This window comes from Diplotaxodon limnothrissa, linkage group LG15, assembly GCF_057381915.1.
Source record: "Diplotaxodon limnothrissa isolate DT_005_m linkage group LG15, D_limnothrissa_male_GT1.1, whole genome shotgun sequence".
Taxonomy (NCBI): Eukaryota; Metazoa; Chordata; class Actinopteri; order Cichliformes; family Cichlidae; genus Diplotaxodon; species Diplotaxodon limnothrissa.
Genome location: NC_140610.1, coordinates 35,956,810 through 35,975,974, shown reverse-complemented (window position 1 = coordinate 35,975,974; position 19,165 = coordinate 35,956,810). Strand labels below are relative to the sequence as shown.

The 19,165-nt window shown below is 39.3% G+C and overlaps 2 protein-coding genes across 6 annotated transcripts in view; both read left to right on the top strand.

Moving 5' to 3' along the window:
• kank3 (KN motif and ankyrin repeat domains 3) overlaps window positions 1-1,982 on the top strand; it is a 43,873-nt gene extending 41,891 nt beyond the window's left edge. For all 4 annotated transcript variants that reach the window (XM_085372217.1, XM_085372216.1, XM_085372218.1 and 1 more), the window contains one exon: window positions 1,078-1,982. In XM_085372217.1, the coding sequence (XP_085228343.1) occupies window positions 1,078-1,140 (63 nt within the window). In that variant the 3' untranslated portion in view covers window positions 1,141-1,982. The remainder of the gene's footprint in view (window positions 1-1,077) is intronic.
• A 2,838-nt stretch (window positions 1,983-4,820) lies between these two features.
• Window positions 4,821-18,868, top strand: LOC146617888 (phosphatidylinositol 3-kinase regulatory subunit gamma-like). 2 transcript variants are annotated; one of them, XM_085373671.1, is made up of 12 exons: window positions 4,821-5,385; window positions 8,502-9,251; window positions 11,698-11,838; window positions 11,951-12,056; window positions 12,190-12,288; window positions 12,946-13,126; window positions 13,304-13,426; window positions 13,509-13,651; window positions 13,755-13,931; window positions 14,980-15,051; window positions 15,274-15,435; window positions 15,520-18,868. In XM_085373671.1, the coding sequence occupies exons 2-12, from the start codon at window positions 8,999-9,001 to the stop codon at window positions 15,707-15,709; spliced, it is 1,647 nt and encodes a 548-aa protein (XP_085229797.1). In that variant the 5' UTR covers window positions 4,821-5,385; window positions 8,502-8,998; the 3' UTR covers window positions 15,710-18,868. The 2 variants fall into 2 exon arrangements, with proteins under 2 accessions (XP_085229797.1, XP_085229796.1); XM_085373670.1 differs by having other exon boundaries at window positions 13,301-13,426.
• The last annotated feature ends 297 nt before the right edge of the window (window positions 18,869-19,165 follow it).

The window sequence follows — 19,165 nt, the reverse complement described above, 5'->3', positions numbered from 1 at the left end:
ACACAAGAAACACAGCATATTTACAAGCACTGTGTGTTTTGTATAAAGGTCACATGCCACCCTGTGACAAGAATAATGCCCTTCTGCATAAAAATCTAATAAAATGCCACAAGCCTTCTTCACAAAGTCTGGCCCATCATATATGAACAGGGTGGCTAGAATTAGTTGTGATGCTCGCATTGTTGCTTAAGTTTATCAGCTAAGAAGGACCACTTTCAAGAATCAAAATTATAATAGTTTTTAAAACAGTTTCTCTTTTTCCATCAGGGAAACACTGAGCTTCACTTTTCTAATAATCACACCAGCAGTAAACAGAAAATTCAACTTTACACACTTTGAATGAGGCTATGCGACATCACGGCTACATCTGATGACAAAAGCTATCATTTTTAACCAAATCAACATGTTTATTTCTTCTGAGCGGGCCCGCTTCAAAGAAAGTCTCTTCAAAATGTTTGGAGCGCTATAATACAGTGATTTGGGCCAAACATCATGAGAATTTCCCTTTTGCCAAATCTGATTGTAAAGTACAGTACAATTCGATTAAGTCATCCAACGTCAGCAGAACCGATTCAGCACTTCAAAGAGAAGCCAGGCGGTTCCTTTACAAAACAAAGCCGACCCCAATCCCCCGTGTTCGCCTTATAACTTTGAGACTTTTTGGTTATCAGCTCCCATCTCCCAGCTATTTTTATATTATGCAACCTACAGTGTCCCTAATGCACATATTGCAAGATTTCACATTGTAGCTGGCCAAGTTTAAAATTAGGGTTGTAAAATCACCTTTGAATCTAATAAATAAAGCGTGCGAGTTAGTTAAAGTTAGGTCACACTTATAAACAACTTGGAGTGAATGATGCCTCTTGTATTTAAAGGTGGTAGGATCAGTTCCGCTGCAGTGCTCCAAGCTATAGTTAGGGTGTGGGCTGCACTAAATGAAGGTGCACCGCTGCCCCCTTTAGGTGTCACCACAGTCATGCAAGCTATGGTCTTCTTGGGAAGGCGATGAAGTGAATGCATACAATCGTTACCATCAAGCCTTTAAAATGTAGCCCTGTCCTTTATGTTGTCTTTCAGGGGAGTCCAAAGGCCCAGCCACGGAGCCCCACGAGCCCACACAAGTGCTGGCCTGCAGACTGACACGATCAAAGCCGCTAACTGGGGCAGACACACCAGCAAACATAACTGGATATGAGCTGTGAAAAGCTCCACTGGAATTTACTTAAACGCATATTTATAGTTTGCCATGTCCTCCATTTACACTGATCAGCCACAACATAAACACCCGACAGGTGAAGTGAAAAATAATTCGATTATTTAGTTAATATACTTTGTTTAGCTGGTCAGCTTTGATTTGGCTTATGTCACTTGATAGACAAAATTTAGACTCTCACACCACAAAAACTGCTGAGGCACAGCTCAAGAACATGTGGAGTCAGCCTCCACAAACCCACAGAACCAAAAAAACCTGTTGCCAGAAATCCCTTTTCAGGCTCCGACGAGTCAGAGCCGGGATACTAATGCTGTTGCTGATCAGTGTACAAAATATTGTTAAGAGAATATTATATTTCCATAAGATTCTTCAATGGTTATTATTTACTTTAGGTCTCTAAGATATGTTTATTTTCTCTATGACATGCCTTGAGATGTTACATTTATCATTTGCACACCACTAATATTTTACTATTAAGGGCAACACATCATTACCACATAATGTACATCCAAAAAATACATCTATTGGTTTTCCATACACATGCGCACACACAGTGGCGTAGTGTACAGTTATACCCCAATGTCATCAAAAATCATCACATGGATGTCACATCGTCCAGCGTGACTGAACTGAATGAATGTTGCTCTGTGGTCTTCCTTTCCTGGCTAACTGATGTGTAAACCTTAACTGTCATAGTCTGCACTAACTGGCTGTGCATTATGTTGTTATAAAAAAAAAAATATATATATATATTATTGTCTAAAATAAACATATTTACATAAAAGTTTGTGGGTGTTGGTGTTTCAAAGCAAGGAGTGCCACATGTTTGAGTTGGCAGCTATAATCTTTTTGTTTTTAATACCAGAAGAACTGAATGAGAGCTCTTTTGCTAATTAGACAAACAGGTAAACCACTGAACTATGGAGCTACACGGTTACATTCGAGTGGGGATAAACAGGACTAATCCGTTTGAACAGTTTTTTAAAAAGCTGATATTAGATGGTATCAATTTAAAAATTCTAGGTGACATCCTTTTTGAGTTGAGTTTGCAAGATTTTTTTTTGGAAAAACTTGACTTCTGACCTGGACCTTGAGGTCAAGGAATCCAAACTGGGAGCTTGGGAAAGGGGTCTGGTAACTGATAACCCTGCCTCCCATTCTACATTTAGAAATTCTGGGAACCACAAGTTACCCTCCAGTCTGAGTGTGACGCGTTCCACTGTGATAATGTGGTACTTTGAGGTATTTAAGATATGATGGAACACAATAGTTCTGTATGCAAGGAGAAGGATTTTAATTTCAATTCTTGGTATAATATAGACCCAATAAAGAGAAGATGATATTTGAGGATTAGGGTCTCTCTCTGTAATCCTTGTTAGTACTCCTGATTGTCTCATCTGACTTCATAGATAAAAACATACAGTGCTTTCTGATAACATTACCAAAGGGAAGCACGCATAGCCTAAAAAGTCTTGGTCCTAGTGCAGAACCCTGTGGAACTCCATGACTAACTTCTGTGTGAGATTTCTCATTTATATGGAAAAATTGGAATCTATGAGATAGACGATGATTCAAATTCATTCAGTGTATTTCCTTTAACTAGCAAACTCGTGCAGTATGCACACATGTTGGTTCAGTGCTCAACTGAACTTTTTGTGGGATCTGTATAAAGTATTTGTATACACAGTATAGATGATGGCATTCACAGTGCCCTAAGCAATGTTTCATCACGATTGCTCCAATTGTGTAGGAGAAGATGGGGGAACATACATAAGCTAAGATCATTATAGTGTGATGATTATGTCAAAGGTGTATTCTAGTCTCTGTATTAAAATGTTGTGATCAGCATTATTTAATAATGAGGCCTAGCAATACAAGCACCTGAGGAGATAAAGACTGTATATTTCACTCTTAAGCAGTCTTGCTCATTGATTTGTAAGATTGAGTCTACATACCCGGACAATCAGCAGTTACGCCTCTTCCGCAGCACAAGGCAGTCAGCTGAGTGAGGTTTAGTCTTGTGTTTAATCGTCTTTCATTTCAGACCGCTCTCTCACTTTCCATGTAGGCGCCATGAGGGCTGTGGCCAGACGTTGAGTCTAACCAGGTCACTGGAGCTGCCGGAGGCTGCAGATAAATATTCATGAAAACCTGTTAACTCTTTCCATCTAAACACCGGGTTATTTCACTGCCTATTTTCCAATGTTTTCCTTTTTCTAACAAATGCCTCATTTTCCCTCTCAGCTAGATAGCCAGCTGTGTAAGCAATCGCCTGTCACAACTAAAAACAGCAAGCCTTAATAACCTTCCCCCTCACCCTTCAAACTTCAGTCCAGTGCTGCTCATCCCCCTTTTATGCTTGCTCCCTCTTTCTCAGCCTTGCATGTCCTTCACTCCCCTTACCCCTCTTTATTACCTCTTTCTTCAACTTCCTTTTACTTCTTCAGATTACTCTTCTGTCTGTCTTTCTTTTTTATCTGTCCTCATCCCACTTTTAAAGTTGGATAAGAATTCACAACTGAAATGAATACAACCCTGCACAGGCAGACCAGAGCACATCACAGTAAATAATACCTGCCATGTGTAAAGAGGAAAATGCTTTTCAGACCTTTTGCATGCATCGAATCTGATGCCTATTACTGACTGCATAAAAGGGCGATAAGCAAGATAAATAATGAACATATTAGATAAATGCATCTTTAAAAATGGTTGATATTATTAAGGAAATCATATTTTCCAAATAAACAGAAAAAAGGCAAATACATCACACCCCTTTCTAACTACCAAACAATGTTTGAGTTTATGAAGTCTAAATAATAATATTTATGATATGAATATTTCTGTTTCCTGCTTTTAATAATGAGCACAAATTCATCTAGAACAAGGAACTGTCCCAACTCTGTTGAATGTGCTAGAAATGCAGTAGTAGTGTAATTTAAGACATATTAGAGAGATGACTGAGCATCAGTCATACCACAAATGTAAATAGGGCACAATTGCAGATGATCTTTATTTTTTTTCCCCCCTCAGCACTCAATTTGTTTAATTTTTAATGCATGGACCTGATTTTCTGCATTGCTGCTTATATATAAGTTTCATCAACACCATGTGCAAACTGTAGGTAGAAGCAAAATGCTTTAAAAGGCAAATACAAAAATTCTAGAGAGAACATGAATCTGTTTTCCCCATTACTGTAACTGTGCTGGCTGGGACATCACGAGGGCGCTTGGGTGGTGGAGGTGAGGGGAGGGGGGTTGTTTTGTCTATAGTGCCGTAACATTTTTTTTTTTTATAACCAGTTACTTCCACACCACTTCTTTCATTATGCTGATCCGTGAAGTGGAAAGTAACGCTGGCGGAGTTGAGAGGTCAGGGACTCCTGCTGCCTAGATACATACAGTCTAATATTAGAACATTTCCTTGATTTGTTAGCAGCATCTCTGTTGTCTGCTGAGCACATGGCAACAAGCCGACCAATTGGATTTCAGGAGAATACTAAGCCCCTCGCTCTGTGTAGCAACAGTGGCATCCTTCCCTTATTTATTTATATATGAGTTTTTTCTCCCACCGACTCATTCTCATGCTTCTGTCCCCCCAGTGTGCAGCCACACCGCGCTGTCAAACTGTGCAAAAGAGTTACAGTGCTGCTCTTTTAGTTTTGCTTTTTCTGTTAGCAGCATAAGCTCTGAAATGTACATTGTACATTTAGGCTTTTCATATTTGTTTATATTTTTATAGACACTTTCCCCCCCCTCTCTTTCCTCACTGCACCCCACTGATCAGTGGAGTTTTTCCTGCGCTCTGCACGTGAAAGTAAAATCAAACTGGGGGAATGTCTCAAGAAGGCTTCATTTTTTAAGAGGACATGTTTTAGTGAAGAGGAGAGGAAAAACGCAGAGGAATGACAGCGTGGGAAAAAGATGGCACTCAGAGGGGACCATTAACTACCAAATGGAGAGGATCTTTAAAAGATGGAGGACATAGGAGGAGAAGCTGTACGGGATAGGATGAGTTGGAGGGGGATGGAGGGACAGAGAATGGCGTGAGGACCGAGGACAGTGGTTGGTTTGATCTGAGCCACGTGTGCGTCCAGCCACGTCTCTTCGCTGCTTCGTGGATACCGATGAAACGCTGGTTTCCCATGTCGCCCGGTCCCTTCTGTCTGAGCCCAGGTAGGTGCGTACTCTCCTGTACATCCAAGTTTGATAATGATCTTTCATTTTTTCAGGTTCTCTGGACGTTAGTTCTACCAGAAGCTGCCATTTTGAAAGTTCTGTTAACGTTTAGCCTTCACGTCTCTTCGTTGTCGAAGCTCTGGTACAGGATGAGAAGCTTGAAGGCGTTGAAGAAAAAAATGGCGTATATTAGCTGTTTCGTTTTTGTTGTGGGGTTCAACATTCATTGATAAGACACTAAAAACACAAGCTAAGCTGCAAAATGACCCCTCCCCCAAATTAAAATAAAACCAAAAAACTACCAAAACCAAACCGGTAACATATGATCAGTTTCTCCAGTACTATCTGAGAGACGTTGGACTGATTACCAACTGTCGCAGACTACGTGAAAGTATGAGACGTTGTGTAATGCAACATATTTGTGAGACCAAACTGGCCACTGTCAGTGGCGTTTCAAGTGGCGTAAATGATAAGGTCACGACTGAAAGATTGCTAGTTTTTCAGATAGGACATTTTTCTGACTTGCAAACCAAAAAAATGGTTATGGTACAGCTGTGCCATCCCAGATGGATTGGGTCCGGAAAGTATTAAAACATGACAAAACTGGCTGGATGCAATAATGACACTTTTGTAAGTTTGGGCAAAATCATGTTTAGTATCTCATCTCAACTGGAAATCGACAAAATGTACGGTGAACATCAATCCATGATGGTTGCGTACCGCGTAAAACGCCATTTTCAATGGTCTGAAAATCTGTAATGTCTGTAATGTTGCATAACTTGGACACATTACATTTGACAATTTAGTAACTACATATGCTTTTTTCCCCTGTTCTAAGTAATCTCAAAAACTAAATTTGACATAACAAAAAATCTGTATATATATTTAAAATCTGGTCAAATGAGAAGTATCACTCTTCTCATTTTACCACATTCATAACTACTAAGGTTTTGTTAGTATAATAAATTAAATGAAGCTGATTTGTTTTTCAGTTGCAGCGTACAATGACAGCAACTGCAATCTCTTCATTGTCAAAGACGTTATTCATCACAACACGATGTGCCACATTTGCAAACAAATTCAATTCTTAATTCAAAGATAAACACAAGAGGTCAACTATGTGGTATTGTCACATCAGTTCCCTTAGATAAGGTCTTGTAAAAGAACACTGTAGGCAGCCTTATCAGTATTTTCAGAAATGTTCTACTTTTACATATGAAGATCTGTTACATAAATGGTTGAATATTTGATATAATATTAATGTTTTTTAATTGGATGTATTTTTAAATCTCACCAGGTATCTCTTGAATAATTCAGGGTGATACCATTTAGTGCTGAGGATTTCACGCTGCCTTGTATTTTAGCAATAAAATTTTTTTAAAAACTATTTTTTAAAATACACGCTGGTGTTTTTATATGATAGTACGTCTGTAAAAACGAGTGTGTCAGAAATTGTTGCAATTGTCTAACGAGCTTTTCAAGTCAAAATACTTCATCACAATGAAAAAAATTAATAAATTTTAAAAAATGCTAGATATACTTTATAACCCCACGGGACCTCTGCCCCTTATTTTATGGTTATTTATGATTTGACTTACTTTTCTCGATTCCACTGGTCTGTGTATGTGTCTCTGTGCATGAGAGAAACACACTAGTGTTGACTGATACATTACATTTGCATTCATTTCATTCAATGAATGCGTAGCAAAAATCTGCAAATAACGCATCGTTTTTACCCAAGTCCTAACAAGTACAGCCCCAAACGTCAACCTGGGGAATTTGCCCTCAGTAATGTAGGCAGCTTTTCAGGATTTGTCTGTGGAAATAATGTTATGCGATTCGTGGTCAATTTACCATTTTCTTGTAAACCTAGAGGATTTTTTTAAATCAGAAGTTTCATTATTGATGAATGTGTTAAGATTGAGTATTTCTACTTACATTGTTTCTAACATACAATAATTCAAGGGACAGATGTTGTAAGTTAACATCTGCGAGTTAAAAAATAAACGATAAATCTGCACATAAAAATGTTAGAGATGAACATTTAGCCTGGTTTTCACATGCTGCATCACATTTCAAGCCCTCACAGCTGATATGTGTACATCTGACTCATCAGATGACGCACTGAACACTTCATATGTAAGTAATGGGTTTTTCCAAACGTTAAAAGAATTAGTGGCATTTTTTAAGAGCACAGTTTCGCAGTACTGCCAAACACAGCTCAAATTTCTCTCAACGATGTGCAGGACGTGTTTACACTGAGAGGTCTAGCAGTGACAAAAGGCTACCAAATATCATTTCATGCCAGTGAAATTCAGCCAGTTGTATTAATAACAGGTCCAAAAACCACTGGCTTTGCCAATAGTTGCAGTAAATGCCACACTTTTGACTGCATTTACCAGTAAAATAATTGACGACGCTTATTTTTTTACCTGCTCACACCACATTTGAAGCAATGCTACTCTCACCAAAGCCTTGATGCTTGCTGTCCCGACCTGAGCAGAGCGGAGCAAGCGACAACGAAAGTGTGAGACGGAGCAAAATTAGTCACAGTATTCCTTCTTCTTACGAATTTCTTGAAAACAAACCAAGCAAAAAACAAACAAACAAACAAAAAAAGATATAAGGCTGCAAACAAACCCCACAAAAACTAAATACTGCAGCAAATTTAAGATAGCAACGATTTTGACTGAAGCATCTTCTGCAAATGTGTACAAATCTCAAAATTTGAAAACTGCAAACCTTCCAATGAACATCTAAGGCTGTCTGTTTGATATTCACTGTGTCACTGCCATAGTGACTCCCAGTGACCTGGGAGGTGATGTCCCAGATCCAGTTAATAAATCTGAATTTGATCATTCACAAAAAGTTAAATAAGTCTCCTTTCCCTGCCATGCACAGTACAAATTACTTGTTGTTGCACTGCTGTTGGTTGCAGAAACAAGTTCTTAGTTTAATGCACACTGGCCCAGGAAATCTGGAAAGTTTCCCTCTTACCGATCCATAGAAAAAATGTAAGCTATACAGGTGTATAGCTTACAGGATAGTTATGAAGTAATGTGTATAAGGATTTTGGTCAGAATAACTGAAAATTTGTGCCTTTTCTAATTTAGGTTTCCTGAGATGAGATGATGCACGGGTCCTCGAAGCACAAATTGGGCAGTTTTTCCTCAGCCTGCTGTTCTTTAGCAGTTTACAGCTTAGCTACTAGTGTTGAGGTATATAAGAAGCACTCATATCGGTAGAGTGTGATTGTTCTCCATTGCGCCCAGATATGAACCCCTTTGAGCAAACAGCGACGGAGCACAAGAGCACCTGAATAAGGAAAACTCCACTGATTATAAGGAAGTGAAAACTGGATCTATTGGCAGTGCCATCAATCTACTATATGATATGCTTAAAACCAAGACTCAAGGTGAGGAACATGCTCTACCTCCACAACACTGGGCAGCCATGAACTCTGCACTGCCACCCTCTCTCTTCTCAGCCATGAGTATAACTGTAAGCTGATAGTATGTGATCAACCACACTGTGGGGCCGACATCCTGCTGCTTCACCTTCTCAATAAATCCTAGCTGCACAACAACAATACTAAGTTAGCGCTTTCAAAATGGCAGATCAGAATTTACAGCACAGCACAGAGGACGACAACCTTCAGCCAGCTGATTACCCAACGTCATCACTAGCATCGCTACATCTCAGGGATGAGGCTGTCGTCACAAATGAGAACACCAACCAAATCGGGGATAATCCTGAGACCGGTTCAGTATGTCCTGTGGTGATGTCATCAATGTTTAACCAATCACGACAGCAGGGAGACATATCCATGGCTATCATGCCTGAGTCTCACCCAGCAGATCAAGGTAAGATTAAAACATAAAACATAAAAATGTTTTATAATGTCAAAAATCAATTTGACAGTAATATAATTTTTTATGAATGTAGCAATTATACAAAAAAGATGACAGAATGATCAAGAAACGACAACAACAAAAAAGAACAGACATGCTGGGTTCTCTTCTTTTTGGGGTAACAAACAAAACCACTTCTGTGAAAATGACCAAATTAAAAAAATATTTTGGCACAGAAGGAATCAGGAGGCTCGAAGGATAGAAGACGAGGACTGTCATTTCTGTTGACCGGCCACTTTGTTATGTGAAAAAAGTGCATTTAAGGTAAATCTTCAACATTAAGTTTTCTCGTAGTCAAAGGAGCTTGCAAAGAAAAGCGTCTGGACTTCTTTAGGTTGCTTGAAGACGTCCAGAAAACAGCTTAAACAACCGGAGTATCAATGTGTATAACCATCACTCTATGTGATAGGTTATACTGGCTAAGTTTCGCTAATGAAACTATGACACAAATGTAAAGTTTAAAAACCAACCAAACAAAGACAGACAGGTTAAATATTTTTGTCAGGTCTGAGGCTTTCATGCGGTTAGCTAATGTTGACGCTATGAGGGCTCAAAGATGCTGAAAAAAGTTGGGGATTAAAAAGTGCTTATGTTTGACCCAAACATATGGACTTTTATTAGCTTGTAAATATTTTCATGGGTACATTACACAATAAAAGATAATCATTAGGAGCCAGTGGACAGAGGCTGAAACACTTTCATCTTAAGGAAGCTTGGAGGCTGTTGAAACACTATCAAACCAAATGTTAAGATTAGTTTGCAACATGTGGGGCATGTCTCCAAAGGTTGATTCTGTTCATCTGGATATAGCGTTTTCAGTAGGAGAAACGTTTCATCACTCATACAAATCGCTTATTCAGTCCCAGCTGACTGCAGATTTCCCCAATCTTATAAACATGAGGGAATGGTTTAAAAAGGAACCAGCAGATGGCAGAATTTACCCTTCGATGCGCTAAGACCGAGTGACATGGTGCTCTGTTTTGCTTCTGCTGAACTCCAAAAATACTACAAATAGTATTTCAAGTTCTACACACAGTTGTTTAGGGAAGTTGGCACACCCAGGTCAGTGGACCTTCAAAGGTGCAGAAATGCTACAGTGCCTTTATTTAAAAAACAAAACATGCATTTCAGAAGTGTAAAAAAGCCAGCAGCACTTTTAGCCCAGAAGACCAGTTGACTTTTAACTGGAATCAGGTAAAGAGAAGAAGCATTCTCCTGGCAATCCTTCCAAACAAACTTGTGTTTTTGCCTTTTCTGCGAGCACTGAGCAGTCTGACCTTGGGCGAATTTGCTGGGATGTCTCCTCCTAAGAAGATTGTGGTACTGCGTCAACACACTCGAACGCGCCAAACCAGCAAGCTATCAAAACGTCTGCTTTTATAGAGGCGCTCGCACTCATTGATGATCACTTAATCAAGTGCATCTGATTAGTAGCACCTAGCTGCCAATTACCCTCTTAATTCCTATGGCAGCAGTAAAGGTGGGCTTAGTTTTTCACGCTATGACACAACACCATTGCTATAGTTTTTTTTAAACATTACAAGCTACACCACGTTGAGGAGGAAAATAAAGCAAAGAAACCTAAAGTTAATGAATCTACCATCTACTATCCAGCTTTTTTTTAGTTGAACAGCTTTTATTAGGTTTTTATACAAGGCAAGTTTTGACAGAGCTTCACTGTGTGTAGACCCTGGGTTAATGAGTTGACACCCTTTCTAATTTTACAACAGTATAAGTATGATTCCCCCAACACACAGCTCTTTCTGGAGCAACGATTTCAAGCATCTCCAGGCATGCCTTCACAAGTGGTGAGGGGACGATTTATGTCAACTGCTTAGAGCACACCTCTTATTGCACTCAGTGCTCGTGTTGCATGTGTGTGTGTGTTTACATGCTGGGAAACACAAAGAATTCCCACATAAATGTAATGATTGCCGAATATGCCTGACAGACGGGGTCTCACGTTTCCCTGCTATCCTAATGTAACACTGACACAACCACACACGGCGGGGTAAAAATCACAAGCAGCCACAGTGGAGCATCAGCTCTGGATCTTCAGGCCAACATTGCATCTCGCTGTAGACAGCTGTTGTTTGTTAGGCGAGGCAAGGCGAGGTCGGGCACTAAGCAGCGACGAGTCTAGCCGAGTGTGCCTGAGCGAGGAGTGCCAGTTCTGGTATTTTAGGCAGTCAGACACTGTCACCTGTCAGCGAACTAGTCTAGACACGGTCTCCCACGTGGTGCGAGAATAAGCTACACAACGATATCAACCTCTCAGCAGCTAGTCAGGAGGACGGCAGTGTGTGCAGAACGGCCGCAGAGCGCAGATCGCCAGATACAGACTGATGTGAACAGGCAGGGAGGGTAACGCTGGGTTGTTTTACGGTTGATGTTTCAGAGTTCTTGGAAAGTGAAATGGGCCAAAGTGAAAGTGAGGCGCAGTCCGACACCCTGGCAGCGTTCTTGCAGGACCTTTCCTCTCATGATCATAATGATGGTACGTCTCTTCCAGGAAAAACCAACAGCAGCAAGGAAGGAGGTGCGCTCCAATATATTTGCAACTGACTGTTTACTCCTTAGCAGTTTTGTTTCAAATTAAGGTAAAATGTTTTATCCTACTTAAAAATGTAACTGCATTTTTTTCTATTCAGAAATATATCCAGAGAACAAAATATACAAAGCTATGGCAGAATGTGACTGCGGCGCTGATGACCACCAGCTTTTTGAAGCAGAGTGGTACTGGGGCAACATCTCAAGGTACTTTATATTTCTATCACTTTTTCTTTCTTTCAGCCAACACCACTGTTACAGCATATCTAATTTTATTGACGTTGTCTTCCTCCGACCGTTATAATTAACAGAAACCTTCATGTCCATTTGATTTGTTCAGAGAGGAAGTAAACGAGATGATGAGAAACACTCCTGATGGTACATTCCTGGTTCGAGATGCTTCCAGTAGGATTAAAGGAGAATACACGCTGACATTAAGGTAACTACTAGAAGATTAGTGACAAGTATGCATATGGCTACACTTTCATAAAGTGTATCAAACACAACTAGTTAAAGACTGTACTAGGTTTTATAAGTTTTATTGCTGCATTGCAACCAGTCATCAGTAGTCTGTATGTGAAAACAAAGTTAACCCCAAATTAAATATATATATTGTAGTCAAAGGTTAGTTATTATTTCCTGGTCTCGGAGTCTAAGTTTAGTTTTACTGGTTTTAAAGTGTAACTTTATACGTTTTGTGGTTTCGCTCTAATTTTAGCGGAATTGGGACAGACCAGGTTTCAGATATAAAGCTTTGTTGATTAGAGTTTGGCGTAGACTCCAATGTTCAGCAACATAACACCCTGTCCCCACAAGATGTGTTTCACGAGTGTTTTTCCAGTCATCCATCTTACATTTGGATGAAAGAACACACACACACACACACACACACACACACACACACACACACACACACACACACACACACACACACACACACATTTTAGAGATCTAAAAGTCTCCTGTCAGGAAAAGCGAGAGTGACTAAACAGAACCAGGAGAGGCTCCAATGGGGAACAAAGCTCCCTACTTGCTAGCCTAAAATGACAAGAAGTACCATGTTATTTATGGGACAACTATCCTTTGACTTTTGCAGAAAAGACGCTTCAAACAGACTAATTAAAATCTTCCATAATGGCGGCAAGTACGGCTTCTCTGAGCCACTGGCTTTTTCCTCTGTAGCGGATCTGATCCAGTATTACCAGAAGAAGTCACTGGCCCAGTACAACTCTAAACTGGATACACGGTTACTCTATCCAATATCCAGAAACCAGCAGGTAAACTTTTTGGGGCAATTTAACTGTGAACTTTTGTTTTCTTACATTACAACAACATCGCAACAAGACGTAATCAACTGAAGACTTTTACCACATGGTCTGTTACTGGTATTGGAACAAAACCGCCGTGCTAATGTCCAGACTAAATCCTTTTTTACCGTTTTGTGCATATAGCAGCAGGTTGTGATGGAAGCTGACATTGATGCAGCTGGAGAACAGCTAAGGATATTTCAGGATCAATACAAAGAAAAAAGCAAAGAGTATGACCGCCTTTTCGAGGAGCTGAATCTGACCTCCCAGGTACATGATCTTAATCCTTTCTTTTCAGAGCCCTTTCCTTTAAAGACTTAAAAACAAACGGTTTGTTTTCTCTTCTTCCTAGGAACTGCAGAGCAAGCGAACTGCCATTGAAGCTTTCAGCGAAATCATTCGGATCTTTGAGGAGGAATGTGAAACCCAAGAGCGCTACAGCAAGGAATACATCGACATGTTCCTCACATTAGACAGCAGTACAGAATCCGAGAAGTACGTTCACAAAGCACCTGGTTTTCCACTTTTTGTTTAAAAACAAGTTGAATTAATAATAGTTGCTAGATTAGTTGAGTAATTCCTTCATTTTTACTTTCAGAATTCAAAACAATTCAGATGAACTACAGTCGAGGGTGGAAGAGATCCACAGCAGCAAGAAGAAGTTAGAGGAGGAACTGAGGAACAAGGCACTGGTTCACATGGAGGTCGACAGGAAAATGAACAAACTGAAGCCTGACCTTGTGGAGCTCCGGAAGCTCAGAGATCAATACCTGGTGTAAGTTCAACCCTTCACTGTCCCATGTTTAGGGTTGTTGTACAGTGGTTCCAATTTAGGTCCCAAAATTTCCAAAATAACAAGAGATCGGTATCAGCATGGGCCAAACTATGACTTTAAACATTGGTGTCAGGGCTGGATTTTACAATCAGTGTGTCAGTGAAGCAAGGACTGAAAGACAAAACACAGTGTGTCCTGCACAGCGTCACAGCTACTGGAAGATGCGTGTTGTGACTTCACAGTCAAACGAGTATCTCAATCTGATTCTTACATTTCATCACATACCAATAACACAGCTGCGTTATAAACATAGAAAATAAATTCTCCATGTTGTCACAGCTGTGCAGCTCGACTATGCTTGGTATGGAGCTTTATCATAAGCCTGATTGGTAGTGCGTGTCTTTCTAGCCAACTGTTGCCCTTTCACACGAAGTAAACCTGAACAAGTATCAATATAGTTAGCCTAAAGCACAACTGTAAATGTACTTAATTTACTGGGCAGTACAAAAAACAAACAAACATGTAAATACTGTATCTCTCTTTTTACTGTGTAACCCTTTGATCGATGTCATTGATCTGGATTGGATTTCTAGCATATAGGTGAAATAATCTCCTTTTTAAACTTTAAAGTGACATTAGTGAATCAATAATCATCCACTAATACAAAGTGTGTGCTTCTTTGTAATAAGTGCTTATACTTTTAGCACTTTAAGTATATTTTGATGCTTAAAGATTTGCACTATTACTTAACCAGTGGTCGCAATCCTTCTTTAAGTAAAGGGACTGAACACTTAAAGAGTAAAGTCAATGTTCTACAGCGGCACTTTTTATGAATACCATCCGTATTAGGCGAAAGTGATGCCAGTGAGTCTGAAAATCATAGCTAATGTTTTCTACACCAATTTACTGCTCTGTATTGATTTGGATTTTCTGATCAAATAGCCTGATTACTCATTGGTGTTCCTTTAAAAAAAAAAAAAAAAAAATCCTGGAAATTACCCTGATATACATGTAACAGCACTCCAACTGTTTTTTGTCCATGTTTCAGTTGGCTAACTCAACAAGGCACCAGGCAGAGCCAGATAAATGACTGGCTCGGTATTAGGAGTGAAGAAGAAGAGTAAGTATCCTTTTTCTCTTGGCCTGTGGCCACATTAGTCAAATCTTTTGGAGTAAAATGTCACAAAGGCATGTTCACTGACAACACACATACTGTATATGTGGCTCATCATGCCACCCATGTTGCTATTTTTGGTTCATATGATCGATACTAACACCAACACTCAACAAAACTGAGCACAACTGCTTCAAATCATCATACCGCTCCCTCTCCACCGGCTAGCCCATACACCCTAGCAGATGATACCCACCAGGAGGAGAGGAGCTGGTACGTTGGTGCTATGAGACGAAAGGAGGCGGAGGAGCTGCTGAGAGGGAAGAGAGATGGGACATTCTTAATCAGAGACAGCCAGACTCGGAGAGGCTCCTTTGCCTGCTCTGTCGTGTGAGTGTTTTAGGTACTTAATGTTTGGATGCTCTGTAGATAAATCCTGTAGATACCAAATAATCAGTTTCCTCTCTCATACAGTGTGGACGGGGAAGTGAAACACTGTGTAATTTACAGGACGTCCACGGGATACGGCTTCGCTGAGCCCTACAACCTGTACTCATCACTGAGAGAGCTCGTCCTTCACTACCGTCACACATCCTTGATCCAGCACAACCAGCAGCTGAATGTAACCCTGGCCTGGCCCGCTCTCAGCCAGCAGCCCAGCTGAGACACACCAGCACACACCCAGTAACAGTACTGTGGACACACCCGAACAGACACTATTACCAGGCTCAAAACAGCATACCGGTTAGTGTCATCACCGCACTAAAATATTCAGTGCTAAAATTGGATAATAATCTAAACATTGCTTTTATGCCAAACAAAAGTCATTTTATTACTCTTTTGTTATTATTATAATTTCTGTGTTTAAAAAGCCAATTTACTTTTCATCACCAGCTAAAGTTTGCCAGAAGCTTTTGCAGAAGTCAGCAGTAAATATTCAACTAAACTGTCCTAGTACAGAATTCAGCCTCACTAGTTTCCCCAAAGTGTTGCAAAAAGCTGTGCAGTGAATTGGATTCTGAATACAACACTTCCATTAAAAGAGTAACTAAAGCAAAGGCACAAAATATTTAGGAAAACACAAATAACAAAATTTGTCATTGCAATGTTGATTTCAATTATTCTTTAGTCCTGAAGCTAAAACAATCCAGCACAAGTTTCTGTATTTTTTTCTAGACGCAAGCACAAGCACTATTTTAATGAAGAAGCCAAATATAAAATAGCTTCACCGCTATCAAGTTTTTGTATTTATAGTTGGCCACTCCTGACCTCTACCACACTTGTTTTAACTTCTTTGAACAAAAACAAACCAGTGTGCATTTCTTAAATTGATTTCTTAAGCTTCGTAATCATCTAACAAATGCATAGAAACAGTGAAGCAACAACAATATGAACAGAAAAAAAGCCCAGTATGGGACAGAACCACCCTGCATTGCTGGCTATGGTTATTTTAAGGCCAGAGCAAACACACAAACACTTTCAAAATAAGATAGCCTGAATACACACAGAGGATTGGATTCCTGTATTTTAAGACTTCTCCAGTTCAACTTCACATTTAGATGATATTGATATTTTCATTTTCTTATAAGGAGCAGCACATTTGGATCAAAAAGTTTTTGAAATACCAGGTGTTGGGTGTAAGTGTGTGGGGTGTTAGAACTAATGGAGCAAGAGGTTGAAAGGCTAGTCTAACTGCTTTAATGGTGACTGATCTGGTCACATTTGAGGCTTCTTAGGCACAAACATGACATTACAAAACTACATTAAGTTGTAGTTATGAAAACTAACCTTAATAAGGGTCAGTAAGGAATTTGACAGGATTTGGACCTGCTCAGTGAGAAATCTAAATTTAACAGTCATTTGGTTTGAAGTGATTTTGGTTGGAGTCCAGGAGATTTGTTAATTCAATTCAGTTCTATTTTATTTATTACAACAACAGTCGCCTCAAGGCGCTTTATATTGTAAGGTAGATCCTACAATAATACATACAGAGAAAAACCCAAGAATCATATGACTCCCTATGAGCAAGCACTTTGGTGACAGTGGGAAGGAAAAACTCCCTTTTAACAGGAAGAAACCGAGCGGCAGAACCAGGCTCAGGGAGGGGCGGGGCCATCTGCTGTGACTGGTTGGGGAGAGTGAAGGAAGATGGGATAAAAAACAAAGTTAAGAAGTCTGATGTGAGGTGCCCTTACAAGGTTATACTACAGGACTTCCAGGTTCATAGCAAACTGTAGAATAGTGCCTTTAAGTGCTTCTTTCCAACCAACAGACAACAACAGTCTGATGAACCAAACAGATAGACAAACCAATCTCTAGTTGAATATCTTATAACAAGGTAGTTGCTACTTCCCCAAATGCATGGCGTCTGATTATCAAAACAAAGGTTAATGATTTTAATGATTTTAGCCATGACCCTGGTGGCTACAAACTGTCAACAAAAGACACAAGGAAAAAGAAGCAGGTATGATTGGTTTGTGAAAGCAGTGTGTGTGTTGTGGCGTTTTTTAAAGGCTTTATATTGAGTTTAGATTTTAAATTTTCTACTTTTTTGGATTGAGAATGATAAAAAAAAAAATAAGGGGGATTGGTACCCACTAACAAATTTCGGTTATATCAACACCCCTAGCACATAACATAGAGACTTACAACTGACCAAACAGCTGTAACAATTTTTATCATTACTGCTAGAATTTTGCAGGCATATTCGCTAGCTAGGTATTAACTAATAATGTAAAGATTCCAACTATGGGGACCAAAAACTGTATGTTACAATTAAATTAGATAGGTAATGATTTTTAGTTTTTTGAACCACACCAGCAGACCATACCTGAGAAGTTTTTTTTTCCTCTTAAGTGTAAATGAGATATATACACGGTAGAAAATTGTGTCTATATTGATAAAAGTATCATTTAAAATTAAAACTGTTTACATTTCAGATCTATCCAGGTATGTGTATCCCTGGATAAGTAGCAGGTTTGTAACCCAGGGACTTCTTTGATTGTGCAATTTTTGAGCAGAGATGAAGTGGTGCTTGTGGATATCATCGATTAAACTATTTTTATAGAGGAGAACACAGCAGTGAATAAACCTTGGTCTGCCCATGAATTAAGAAACAATTAAACATATATAAAGATATGAAGAGTTAATTTTACATATCGTGACCTGTATATATTTTTTCTTGTGTCATCGGGTCACATTAAAATGCACTTCTCTCTTTATGGTCACACGTTCTTGATTGTCATTGCGTATGTACACTTGAAGTTAAATGTCAGACTGTTTATTGCCACGAAGGGAGAGAAACTGTCAAGTTCCTACTTTGTGGCAGTGAAAAGGTGTATATGTTTGATTTTTGCATGCTATTATTGTGTAACAGGTTTTAAAAGGTATAATGCATATTACTAAATCAGAATATTATGGCTGGAAACTGTTTTGATACCAGTTCTGGTATTAGAATGACACCAGCAGCTATGAAATCAATTTTGTTTAGCCTCCATTAATGGTGCTAGGCACTTATTGCTATAGTTTTCCTTTAATGCGTCTCTTTCGATCACCTGTCAGTATTAGTCAAACTGTGACGAGTTCTTTATCAAAGCAAATGGAAATGTTTTCGTGTTGGCCGTGGTCTGTCGTGCTCGTAACCACATCAGTCTGTGAAATAGTGTTGCACAGTAGTAAACTGTCCATCGCTGCATTGCACAGGTCGCGGACGGAGTGCGCCACAATCGTCACATGACAGCGCGAGGAGGAGTGAAAGCAAAATGTAGGCGCCCGTCCTCCGCCACGTTATCTCGTTGTCGTCTTTTTTGTATTTTTTGCACACTGAATAGAGTCTATAACTGCTATATATATATATATATATATATATATATATATATATATATATATATATATATATATATATATATATATATATATATATATCTCTTCTAAAAATGAAGTGTTAGCTATATTGGTAAATTTTGTAGCAAGAATTTAAAATATGAAATCAATTTACACAGGTTATATGTGCACAAAGACCACTGCTCTGTGGAGTTTAGGTTTAAAGCATAGCATTTGCACACACGTAACTCCACATTTGAGGTGGAGATGCTGTGACTGTCTTCACCCTGTTACTAAG